Consider the following 13,400-nt stretch of genomic DNA (forward strand, 5'->3'; position numbering starts at 1 on the left):
GAAAAAGGACTAGCATCTAGGCCCACCAAAGGTTGGTGAGCTAAGCAACAAAGACTAATCTTACGAGTAAGGACACAGAAAGTCCTTCAAGAGACTGAGCTCTAACTTGAACCATCCTTATATTACCACTGCCCTCAGGCACACAGCAGGATCCAATTCCCTTTGGAAAAATATTCCATTCAAGGTCTCAAACTAACTGTAAATAAATTTTGCAAATATAGCAATCCAGTACAAAAATAAAAAAATAACCAGGGCTGTGAACTGATAATAAAACAAGAACAGGAGCCAGCAGAAACAAAGGCTCATGTAAATCAAGCCATGGGAATTTAGATATTATCTGGGGAAAGACACGGGCTCTGAAATAACTTTTTTATATGGAAGAAGATAATGAACAAGATTAAAAACGTGACTAAAAAACTGGAACTATAAAAGACAATTAGAAACTATAATAAACTTAAGACTTTGGTTTAAAAAACTGAACACTATAAAAACAATAAAATGAAATTGCAATAACCAAAATTATTGCTTTTATAGAGGGCACACGTTTGGTCTTCCTAAAATGAAAAAGGCATTGGTATCATCCTCTGCCTTCTTGCACAACCAAAAACAAGGCTATATGTAACAAAAATAGATCAAAATAGGTAAAAATCTCAGCTATTTCTGACAAAAGGTCAAGTAAGGAGGAAAAAAATAGCTCCTCAAAAGTAAACAATATTCATAGAAAATACTACTTCACTCATTGTATATTTATACTAGAGTTCATATTTTCATTGAATTTGTTTTTAGTTACCATTTTTGAGTTCCCACTGTGTTTCAGGCCAGGGCCAGAATGAGAACTTCCATTATCCTGGCAAGATGAATAATTGGTGCCTTTTAAATGAATATCTGTATTCCAATATCGCCCCACCCACAAAACACACTCCTATACCATAAGAAACACATTCTTAAAAAGTTCTTCAATTTTTCCAGGAGCAGCTGGTGTCACGGGGAAAATTAAAACCTCTAAAAATGGTGTGAACGCCACCATTTCTGTAGCCGTCAGGAGCTTCGTCCTCTGTTGAGAGCACACTTGAGCACTAATTTATTAGCCACCTCAGCTGAACTCTTTTTTTTTTTAATATATTTTATTGATTTTTTTACAGAGAGGAAGGGAGACGGACAGAGAGTTAGAAACATCAATGAGAAACATCGATCAGCCGCCTCCTGCACACCCCACACCGGGGATGTGCCCGCAACCAAGGTACATGCCCTTGACCAGAATCGAACCTGAGACCCTTCAGTCCGCAGGCCAACGCTCTATCCACTGAGCCAAACCAGCCAGGGCTCAGCTGAACTCTTAAGAGTCCAGTTATTTCATTCCAGAAAAGCTAGTCCTCATGTCCCATCTCTCTCTGAAATTTTGTTTCTCTTTAGATTTTAAGCCATTTGGTTACCTTGTCATCTCAATTCATCCAATGCTCTCAAGAAAATTCATAAATTTGTCGTTTGCCAAGCTTTTATTTCTTTCATTGTAAGGGCAGAAGTAAAGCTCTTTCCAGCTCTCTACATCCTTGAGCAAAACTGGAAATTCTATAACCATGTTCATTCTCAATTTTGCTTCACTGTTTACTATATTCTCTACCCAAAACAACTGAACTCCTCCTTCAAGTTCCAGCTCATGTGTCCTCTACTCAAACTTCCCTTCCCAGAAGATGAACTATTCCCTCCCTTTTCAATACCCTTCAAATCTTTTTTCATTCCATTTCATTAAATAAACTTATTGAACACTGGGATTATGCTATTCATGCAATGGTCCCCAAAGAATTTCACTGCAATAAAGGATACAGGCAAATACAAAGATGATGCAAGGGACAGATTAACAAATAGGAGGAGAACTAATTTCAGTTTGGAAAAATATACAAGAATATGTGATGTCCGACTACATACTTAAAGCTGAACAGAAATTACCTTGAGAAGAGGGAAGGGTTGATAAGCATCTCAAATCACTAATGTACGAAATTAGTATATTTTGGCTTGTGTCTCCACTGCTAGCTTGAAAATACTTTAAGCTAAAACACTGTGTTATTAATCTTCATTAATAGTGCCAAGCACTCATTTAATCATTGTTTGCTGAGATGAATAACTAGCTTTGCTTTTTAACAAGAGCATTTTGTAAGCACGCTATAGGAAATAACTGCCTTAGGAATAATGGCCCTATCTTTCATTGTCCCACACTCAAAAGCTAAATAAATAAAACAAAAAATTAATGAATGTAATTATATCTACAAAATACTCTTTAAAAATTAGTAGTCCAATTTTCCCTCTGCTTATAAAAACTCATACGGTACCTAAGAACTAGGGTAAATAAAATCCCATCATTCAGAACTAAATAATTTACTTTTTAGTATTTCACACATATGCCAAACCCTGTAACTCCGTATATCTAAACTTATAAACCCGTAAGTCCAATGAATTAAAATGCTGCTCTCTCATCTGGAGAAAAGATAATATGTTATTAAAGTGCTACATCACATCAGAGATAATAATTATTGTGGATGGCTACATCATTGATGCAGAAGTGCAGTGCAAATTGAAAATGTCAGTGCTCATCTTCAGGATGGGATCTCAGCACAAAAATAGAACACTTGTTGCTTATGATCAGGACTTGTTACATAATTCATGGCGGAGGGGGCTGAGAGGAAAGCAAAGACTAGTGTAAAATGAAAATGCAGGACTCTTATTAAAAATATATTAAGCATTTCGATATGACCTGGCCAGCATGGCTCAGTGGTTGAGTGTCAACCTCTGAACCAGCAGGTCACAGGTTGGATTCCCAGTCAGGGAACATGCCCTGGTTGCAGGCTCGATCCCCAATAGGCGTGTGCAGGAGGCAGCCGATCCATGATTCTCTCATCATGGATGTTTCTCTCTCTCTCTCTCTCTCTCTCTCTCTCTCTCTCTCTCTCTCTCTCTCTCTCTCTCTGTCTCTCTGTCTCTCTCTCTCTCTCTGTCTCTCTCTCTCTCTCTCTCTCTCTCTCTCTCCCCCCCCCTCTTTGCCTCTCTGAAATTAATAAAAATATATTTAAAACAAAAAGAATTTTAATACGGCATCAGCAGAGCATTAAAGCAAGCATGACGGCCTTGGGAACATGAAGCCCTGTGCAGAGGCCACACGCCCCTTAGCGGGCAGCTGTGAAGTACCTGAGGCACCCTTCTTTCATAGAGCACAGGACTCTGATTTCATCCCACTGGTAATGAGACCAAAATCGCCTTCCTTAATAAGAACCTCCCTATAATCTTATGCTCTGTCCTCATTTTTGAGTTTAGAGACTATGGAGAAGAAATAAAATTGGTTCTGCTCATCTTCTTTGAACTTGAAAACCTATGGTACCACAGTAACTAGTCAAAGACATAATCATCTAACTTGAAATGTTTGGGATAATTCTACAGCTAAAAATATATTTCTTCTCAATAAAAACAAAATAATCATTTTCATTGGTTAATAGACTTCTTTTGGTATAATTTTTTATACATTCATAGTTTTGGAAAATCTTTTATTAATGTTTTATAACTGTATTATAGTTGGCAGTTATGGTTTGTGTCAAATATAGTGCATTTATCTATAATATAAACATAAGTATTTGCATATATATATACTTAAAAGCTATAAAAACAATTTTAATATATGATGTATATTAAGAATAAAAAGGAAAAAACATGAAACAATTGCTTCTTAAAGTTATCTGGGGGAGGGGAATAAATCTTGAGAAAACAATTAAATTATAAAATAACCATTCATAAAACTACTGGGAGCATAGTAACAACCAAAGTTCCTGTCTACTGACATAGAGGGGAAAAGATGAGTATAAGAAACACTTGAAAGGCTTAAAGGATTACAAATATCAGGATTAATAATGGAAGATTCAAAAGAAAGGTATGAAAACATTGGATTGGAGTTATTTAATGAGATACAAATGAAAATTATAAAGATGGCAATGCAGATTTTACATATAACATGAGTTTTCCAGAAAAATAATAAGAATGTTTCTTCTTTTTAGAGAGATAAAAATACAAACATAGTCTATGGACTCTGTTTTAAAGCCTCCACAAAACTGTCATTTTCAAAGGCTTAGCTTTTTATAAGAATTGATGGAACCCAAGGAAACATAGCTTACAATAATACTGGTTACTTAACTGGCACAACACTAACCTTAAAAAGGGAAAAACCTACAACAGTTCTTCAGCACAAATTCAACCCACAGAAGTTCCAAAAAATCATCTTTACTTACAATTGGCACTGATCACCTTTTATCCCTTTGGTTGTGCAGAAACATTTTCCTGTGTGCATGTGGCAGATATTTGCATGGCCGCTGCATGTACAAGCTGCAAAGTCAAAACCAAAATGATACTGAATATTCTCCATCACAAACTGCTTCACATTTCCGGGAAGGTTTCATCACCTTACTTTCATGCCATGGATGTTTCCTTGCCATCCAAAAACAAGGGGTTACTATAGAAGCTATTTTTTTTAAGTAAAGGGAAGTAAATTCACTTATTTAAAATTTTTGTGAAACTCTTTTAAGTCCTTGGGGTATATATGTATCTGAGTATTTTTCTCATTCTTCTTTGGGCTTCTTTCCACTTCTACTTGGGATATCTATTCGGTGAAATGGGTCTCAAATAGCACAAGAGTTTTGGAGTCAAGCAGACTAGCTTCACAATGTGCCTCTGTAATCCCTAGGTAAGTGCACTGGGAAGTGTATCTTTAACCTCTCTAGGCTGAGTTTCTGCATCTGCCAAAGGAACTACGGACACTAGCCCCAAGGATTTATGTGAGCATTAAATGAGGGAATGTATTCTAAAATACCCAACACATATCACGCACTTAATAAATGCATTATTTCCACTATTCTTTCTGCAACAATAAAAATAGAGTTATATGTTATATAAAAAAGCATGTCTATTTACTTGCCCCCAATATCATCCTTTTACACTTCTGAGATCATTCCCCATTTTAGCTTTCCATAACTAATTGAAACATAACATAGTGTAAGAGTTCAACACAGTGGATTTGGTTCATATGAACTTATTTCATTTCCTTACTTTGAATTTCTTGTTAAAGAGCAGAGTTCCAGTCATTTAGGACACAGACCTCACAATTAGTGTGCCCAATATCCAAAGAATTGGAAGGTTCTAGTTACTACATGTCCCTCCTTTTCATCATGAGAGCAGCATTCAAATACTGTCACCCACGTTCTCTTACTGACAGCAATGCTATCACATATCTGATCTCTCCACCATGAGCACTTCTAGGCTCCACGTCATCCTCCCGGCCAGAGACATATTCTATCTTTAGTGGCCACGTCACCGGCCCTTTTAAAATCCTTTAATGAGAAACACTGTGTTCCTGGGCAGCTGAGCCATCTTATTGACAAAAATGAAATAATGTGGCCTGATCCTGTTTCACATACAAATATAAAATTCACCGGCTTTGATTAAAGTGTAAAGTATTCTAGAACACTAATAAGTTTCTTGCTAATTGTTTCAGATTATTTGCTTTAAAAAATCGACAATTAATATAAATACACATACCCCTACACACAGAAAAATAAATTCATATTAGGTAAATTTTTAAGAACCGGTTTTCTTTTTCTAGAAGAAATTTCTACATAAAAGTGAGTTTTTCTTCATAATGAATATTTAAATAAATAATTTTCCTTTAGAATTGTAGAATTAACTATGGAAGCACAAGTGTGAGAATAACAGAAATGAATGACGAGGCATAGAAATTGAAAGAAAAAAAATGATTATCAAGCAATAGCAGGACATGGACATGGAGATTCACTGATACATGCATGCAACTTCATAAGCAGTGAATGACGGTTCCATGATATCTCTTCATGTTAACTTGCAGAATTTCATATTAATACTGCCCTGTAACTGGAGAGCATTATGCTAAGTGAAATAAGTCAGTCATAGAAAGATAAATATCACATGATCTCACTCATTTATGGAATATAATGAACAACATAAACTGATGAACAAAAACAGATCCAGAGGCAGAGAGGCATGGATCAGACTGTCAAACCTCAGGGAAGGTAGGGGAGGGTGGGGGTAAGGGGAAGAGGTCAACCAAAGGACTTACATGCATGCATATGGGCCTAACCAATGGACACAGACAACAGGGGGGTGAGGGCCTGGGGGGGGGGGCAATGGGGCAATAAGGACACATATGTAATACCTTAATCAATAAAGAAAAACAAATACTGCTCTGTATTCAGAACTTCACTAAAAACATCATGTACATTAATATTTTAAAACTTGGATAAGCCTTTTATTTATCCTTTAAGGTAGTACTGGAAATAGTTAATACAGAGTTTTTTAAAGGAATTATCATCATATAGGAGCTTTAATAATTTCTGAGACAAAAAAATTGTATTGAAAGACCTCTTAATGTGAGTTCATTTTGAGAGAACTCCCTTGTGGTACTGTAATTCAGGCTAAAATGGCACAAATGTATTTTAAATTCAATTGTTTAAAATTTATGCTTCATGACAGTGTTGAAATTGTTCTGTTGTTGTCAGCATGTGGGGTTATCTTTTTATGCTGAATAAGCACCTATGAAATCGTCATGCAGTGGCCTTTTGCTTGGTGAATTTTATATGACAATTTTATAGCCGAAACATACACAAGAGGGCCATTACATGGTCACACGATATTTCTGTTCCCCTATAATATAAAATTGCAATATCAACTTAAAACCAAAACTAAACAACAAACAGGGGGAAAATTATATAAGGGTTATTCAACACTGTTAAAAGTTGAAGTCAAAGTTGACTTTAAGTTGGGATGGAAAGTAGAAGTCTGTGCCAATCACAAACAGGGAGGGGGATTTGAGGAAGGAAGTGGGTGTCAGCAAGGTGCTAACCTCAGCCATGGCAAAGTTTCCCAGCCCCCAAAGGTTCAAGTACTGTGTCTCTAGCAGTTCTTTTACAAGGAATCTAGTAGGAAAAGTCACAATCTGTATCTTCAATTGGCCATAAGCAAAGATCATCCTGAAATACCTGACCCAGTGTCAGTGTCAAAGTTCACACAGGCTCAGTTCTTCTGGTCCTCGTCATTCCTTCTGTGAGAACCCAAAGGATGAAAGAACTTGAAAAGATGAAGCACAGAAAACCTAGGACGACTGAGCATCTGAGAGGAGTACTTCACCAAGGAAAAGAAAGGATTTCAAAAACAAGTACGGAGGGAGGATAACCTAGCTAAAAATATCAGAGCAAGAGATGCAAATCAAAATGACAATGAGGTGCCATCTCACACCTGTAGAATGGCTATCATCAACAAATCAACAAACGACAAGTGCTGGCCAGGATGTGGAGAAAAAAGGATCCTCATGCACTGTTGGTGGGAATGTAGACTGATGCAGCCACTGTGGAGAACCGTATGGCGTTTCCTCAAAAAACTAAAAATGGAACTCCCATTTGACCCAGTAATCCCACTTCTAGGAATATGTCCGAAGAAATCAGAAACACCAATCAGAAAGGATAGATGCACCCCTATGTTCACAGCAGCACAATTTACAATAGCTAAGATCTGGAAACAGCCTAAGTGCCAACAGCAGATGAGTGGATTAAAAACTGTTGTACATCTACTCAATGGAATACTATGCAGCTATAAGAAAAAACTCTTACCATTCGCAACAGCATGGATGGACATGGAGAGCATTATGCTAAGCGAAATAACCCAGTCGAAGAAAGATACTTATCATATGATCTCACTCATTTGTGGAATATAATGATCAACATAAATTGATAAACAAAAACAGATCCAGAGAGAGAGAAGCATCGATCAGATGCTCAAAACCTCAGAGAGAAGGCAGGGGAGGATAAGAGATTAATCAAAGGACATGTATGCATGCATATAAGCAAAACCAATGGACACAGACAGTAGGGGGATGAAGGCATGTGCTGGGGGTGGGAGTGACGGGGGAGAGGTCAATGGGGGGAAAAAGGAGATATATTTAATACTTTAAACAATAAAGAATTTTATTTTTAAAAAATATCAGAGCAGCTAGGCAATGGAGTTTCTTTTTAATCAAGCAGTTCTGCATGATTTAAAAAGGTTTTATTGGTTTCTTAATATGATTAATTTTTATAAAAATGGTATTCTGAGCAGAATCTTTGCGGAAAGGATAACTTCATGGTTATGCCATATTCTAAATATCTGTGTGTAATTATGTAATTGTTCATTTAATGGCCTCTCTCTGGGATATATAAAACCTCAGGCTGGCTTTTCTCTGACACACAGGATGATAATGTGTGCAGAGAAAATGCAAACTTTTATTTTGTTCTGTCAAAATAACTAATAAAACCAAGATTTCCACGTCAAGTGATTTTCATTTATCTACATCTCTAGATTATTCAGGTCAATGCTCCCAGTTTGAGAGAATTAAACCTCTTACTTTTATATTAGAAAATGCTCAAATTCATTTGCTTATAAATTTTCTGCTTCTATGAACAATCTGCAATATGAGAGAGGAGTTTAATAAGAAAAAAATGCCCCATCCTAGTAGAGAGGAAGAAAAGTTAGTCTTCCTTTTTACTACCCTCTAGCCTCAGAGAATACCTGTGTCACAGCCTAGAGCAGTGGTCGGCAAACTCATTAGTCAACAGAGCCAAATATCAACAGTACAACGATTGAAATTTCTTTTGAGAGCCAAATTATTCTAACGCCACTTCTTCAAAATAGACTTGCCCAGGCCATGGTATTTTGTGGAAGAGCCACACTCAAGGGGCCAAAGAGCCACATGTGGCTCGCGAGCCGCAGTTTGCCGACCACGTGCCTAGAGTGTTTATTAAGGCATTAAACATGTCTGTAACAGTCTGCTATGGACAGATGTTCTTAACATGCTATAGTCTGAGCAGTTTTATTGACTGGAAGGATGAGCCCATCATGCCCCATGTTTCTTAACCCTGAGTGCAATTAGAGCCACTGGAGAAGCCTTTAAAAAGAACCAGTGCCCAAGAATCACCCTACAACCCCAACCCAGATACTGACTTCATTCTTTCAGGGAATGGCCCAGACATCCGTATTTGTTAAAAAATATCCAGGTAGTTTCAATATGAAGGTAGTGTTAAAAATTGTATCTAGACCAAGATGAGGCCAAATCTCTCCTTAAAGATTCTTCATTATTTCATAGTCAGCAACTAAGACCTTTCTGTGGGAATTATATAGGCAATCTCCATTTAGAACAAGTAGATAAATAATCTAAGGGACAAAGATCAATCTAGAGATAAAAAGGATTACCAAAAAGTCACAACATAACAGGAAAATTTTTAAGGAAAGACCAAAACTTCTTTTAAATGTAGGAGGAAAGAAGCAGCAGGATAGAGAGGAAAACAGAGAAAAGTAGGACTGAGTGAGTTAAAATGTGACGATAACAGCTAGTCCTTAAATGTTCTCCTAATGTGCTTCAATGCCTATTAACAAGTGCCTAAACTACCAATGATCTCATTTGATCTTTACAACAACCCAATGAAGTATTATCACCTTCCTTCACATATGAGGACAAGGAGGCACTGAGGGGTTACGTTAATGAGCCATCATATATTTAAACAGTGGTAGAGTTGGGATTTCATCCCAGGAAGGATTCCAAACACGTTCTCTACACATTATGTCATACTATCACCATGTCCAAAAACACCCCACCAATCTTATCTGATGTAAGGCATACACAAACCCTTAATTATTTTATTGCTAAAGTCAAAGTGGTAAGTTACTATTAAAAAACAAACTGTCAGCAGTGATTACTTTTGAATAGGGATGTTATAGGTCATTTTTAACTTATCTGTATTTGATAAATTTCGTATAATGAACATGAATTCATTTTGAAATAACAAAAGTAAAATTTTTAAAGTATATCACAGAATTTTTATATATTACTTTCCAAAATATTGACATGATGGAAAAATTTCCTTTTTTTTAAATATATTTTCCACAACAGGCAAGTTTCTCAATTTTCTTTTCTCTAGTAAACACACACACACACGCACGCACACTGAAGTAAATAAAAACTAATTACCTGTACACTGTCCTCCATTGGTAGGATCTCCATAATAACCTGGCATGCAGTCTTGACACTGCTTTCCTGTGGTCAGATTTTTACACTGCTCGCACACATTATTATTGATGCAAGTGCTATGTCCATTACACTGGCAAGCTAAAGAAAAGAGAAATATATGTATATATCTATTTAACAATACCAAGTATTATATCAAGACAAAGAATTTATTTTAAAAATCTGAATGTTAGCAAAGTCCAACAGACATTTCCCAAGTTGTTTTAATGTATAACATATGTGGCTCATAATATCAATGCAGAACAATTATACAATAAATTCTATTTAGAAATGTTGCCTTATACTCTGTAAAATGTACAAGTTAGAGATAAATCGAAACATAAAAGTTATAGCTAAGCAGGGAATACTTTCAAACATATTCCCAAAAGATTCGTGTGAATATTGTCTATTAAGTTACATAAAAGTCTGAATAATACAGCTTTGATTAAAAGTGTTAAAATTCACATTAATTATATTTACACATAATAACAAAGAATCGATTAATATAGAAAACTGTGTGGTAATAGGTTCTTACTTCAAGTACATATATGTGGAAGATTAGCAAAAATAGTACTTTTAAATTAATTTGCATACATTTTTAGCTTATTTGGGCAAGAAAAGATTCAAGGCCTAATTGAAAATCTATGTGAACTAACAGAATCAAATTTAAAGCATGAGTTTTTTATATTTCATAATATGAGATTTATGAGAAGGAAGATGGCTGCCGACAGGAAGGCAGACTGCAAGATAGTGTGTGAGTGAGAAAACAAAGGCAGAGTGTGTAGTCACACGGGGAGTGTTTGTTGGTGAGTTGAGGGACAGCTATACCCCAGGAGACTGTGAGGGACTATCGGACGGGGCTCCCCTGACTGGGCAGCCCCCACTGCTGCTGGGTTCCCTCCCGGAGCAACCGGCTTGGATGTGGAGACTGTGCCATCTTGAAGGAAAAGTGCATGTTGTCGGGAGCCTGAAAAGCCCGGGGAATCTACAACTACACCACCTACCGAACAGCTGCGAACCCGAGAACACCAGCACCCAAGAGGCGCAAGCACACGGATTCAGAGGAGCTCTACACTCCACCATGGAAAGGAGAGAAAAAACTACATAACCAGACAGGTGGAGAAGAGACAACATGGGAAGACAAAGAAACAGCCCGCATATGAAAGAAAAGCAGGCATCACCAGAAAAGGAAAAAAACGAAATAGAGGTAAGCAACCTGTCAGAGAAAAAATTCAGAGAAATGGTCAAAAGGTGAATGAAAAGAATGTAAGACAAATTCGACAATATGTGTAAGAACCAAGAGGAAATGAAGAAGAACCAAGAAGAAATGAAAAATGGCATCGCTGCTGTAAAGAACTCAATAGAAAACATCAAGCGTAGACTAGAAGAAGCAGAGGACCGCATCAGTGAGCTAGAAGACAAGGTAGGAAAAAATACCCAAGTAGAGCAACTTCTAGAAAAAAAAATTTAAAAAAAAAAGAGCCTAAGGGAACGTTGGACAACACGAAACAAAACAACATCCGCATAATACGGGTACCAGAAGGAGAGGAAACTGAGGAAGGAATAGAAAACTTGTTTGAAGAATAATGACAGAAAACTTCCCTGATATAGGGAAGAAAAAACCCACACAAATCCAAGAAGCTCACAGAGTCCCAAGCAAAATGAACCCCAAAAGATGGACGCCAAGGCACATTATAATTAAATTGGAAAACATCAACGACAAAGTAAGAATCTTAAAAGCAGCCAGAGAGAGACAGAAAGTTGCCTACAAAGGATCCCCCATCAGACTAGCGACTGATTTCTCAACAGAAACACATCAGGCCAGAAGGGAATGGAATGAAATATACAAAGTCATGCAAAGGAAGAGTCTGAATCCAAGAATACTGTACCCAGCAAGGCTATCAATCAAAATTGAAGGTGAAATCAGGAGCTTCACAGACAAAAAAGGACAAAGGGAGTTTATTACCACCAAACCAGTAATGCAAGAAATGCTAAAGGGTCTGCTGTAAAAAAAAAAACAAAAAAACAAAAAAAAACAAACAAACAAAAACAGAAATAGGAACACAGGGGTAAACAATAAAAATGGTGACAAACAAGTACCTATCAATAATAACATTAAATGTAAATGGATTAAATGCCCCACTCAAAAGACATAGGGTAATGGATTGGATAAGAAAACATGACCCAGCCCTGGCTGTTTTGGCTCAGTGGATGGAGCGTCAGGCTGCAGACTGAGGGATTCCAGGTTCGATTCCGTTCAAGGGAATGTACCTTGGTTGCGGGCACATTCCCAGTGGGAGGTGTGCAGGAGGCAGCTGATGGATGTGTCTCTCTCATCGATGTTTCTGACTCTCTATCCCTCTCCCTTCCTCTCTGTAAAAAATCAATAAAATATATTTTTTAAAAAGAAAAGAAAACATGACCCATATATCTACAGTCTAAAATAAACCCACCTCAGAAAAAAAGACGCACACAGACTGAGGGTAAAGGGATAGAAATAGGTTTTTCAGGGGAATGGAAATGAAAAAAAAAAGTGGGGGTAGCAATACTTATATCTGACAAATTAGATCTCAAAGTGATGGACATAAAAAGAGATAAGGAAGGCCACTTCATAATACTAAAGGGAGCAATCCAACAAGAAGAAATAATTTTGGTAAACATATATGCACCCAATAAAGGAGCACGTAAATACATAAAAAAAACTCCAGGAAGGTATCAAGGGAGAGATTGACAGCAATACAATCATAGTAGGAGACTTTAATACCCCACTATCACCATTGGACAAATCTTCTAAAAAAATAAAATCAGCTAAGAAACAACAATCCTAAATGACTCACTAGACCAGATGGAATTAATTGACATCTTACGAACATTTCACCCCAAAGCCACAGAATATACATTCTTCTCAAGTGCACATGGGTCATTTTCAAAGATAGACAATATATTGGGTCAAGGCAAAGTCTCTTCAAATGCAAGAAGATAGAAATCATATCAAGCATCTTCTCAGATCACAGTGGCATAAAACTAGAAATCAACTACAATAAAAACAATCCAAAAAAATCAAACACATGGAGACTAAACAGCATGCTATTAAATAATGACTGGGTTACCAGACAGATCAAAGAAGAAATAAAAAGCATCATGGCAAGAAACGACAATGAAAACACAACAATCCAAAATCTATGGGACATAGCAAAAGCAGTCTTGAGAGGGAAGTTCATAACTCTACAAGCCTCCTGCAAAAAAAAAAAGAAAAAATGGAAATAAATGACCTAACCCTACAACTCAAAGAGTTAGAAAGAGA

At 36.8% G+C, this 13,400-nt stretch overlaps 1 protein-coding gene across 4 annotated transcripts in view; it reads right to left on the minus strand.

Moving 5' to 3' along the window:
- The window catches only part of ATRNL1 (attractin like 1), a 485,649-nt gene that overhangs the window by 345,242 nt on the left and 127,007 nt on the right, over positions 1 to 13,400 (minus strand). For all 4 annotated transcript variants that reach the window (XM_080641695.1, XM_080641694.1, XM_080641692.1 and 1 more), the window contains exons 19-20: positions 10,061 to 10,198; positions 4,269 to 4,362 (exon numbers count right to left, since the gene is read on the minus strand). In XM_080641695.1, coding sequence (XP_080497821.1) covers positions 4,269 to 4,362; positions 10,061 to 10,198 — 232 coding nt within the window. The remainder of the gene's footprint in view (positions 1 to 4,268; positions 4,363 to 10,060; positions 10,199 to 13,400) is intronic.

The sequence above is a fragment of the Plecotus auritus genome (assembly GCF_963455305.1).
Source record: "Plecotus auritus genome assembly, chromosome: 9".
NCBI classification, from domain to species: Eukaryota; Metazoa; Chordata; class Mammalia; order Chiroptera; family Vespertilionidae; genus Plecotus; species Plecotus auritus.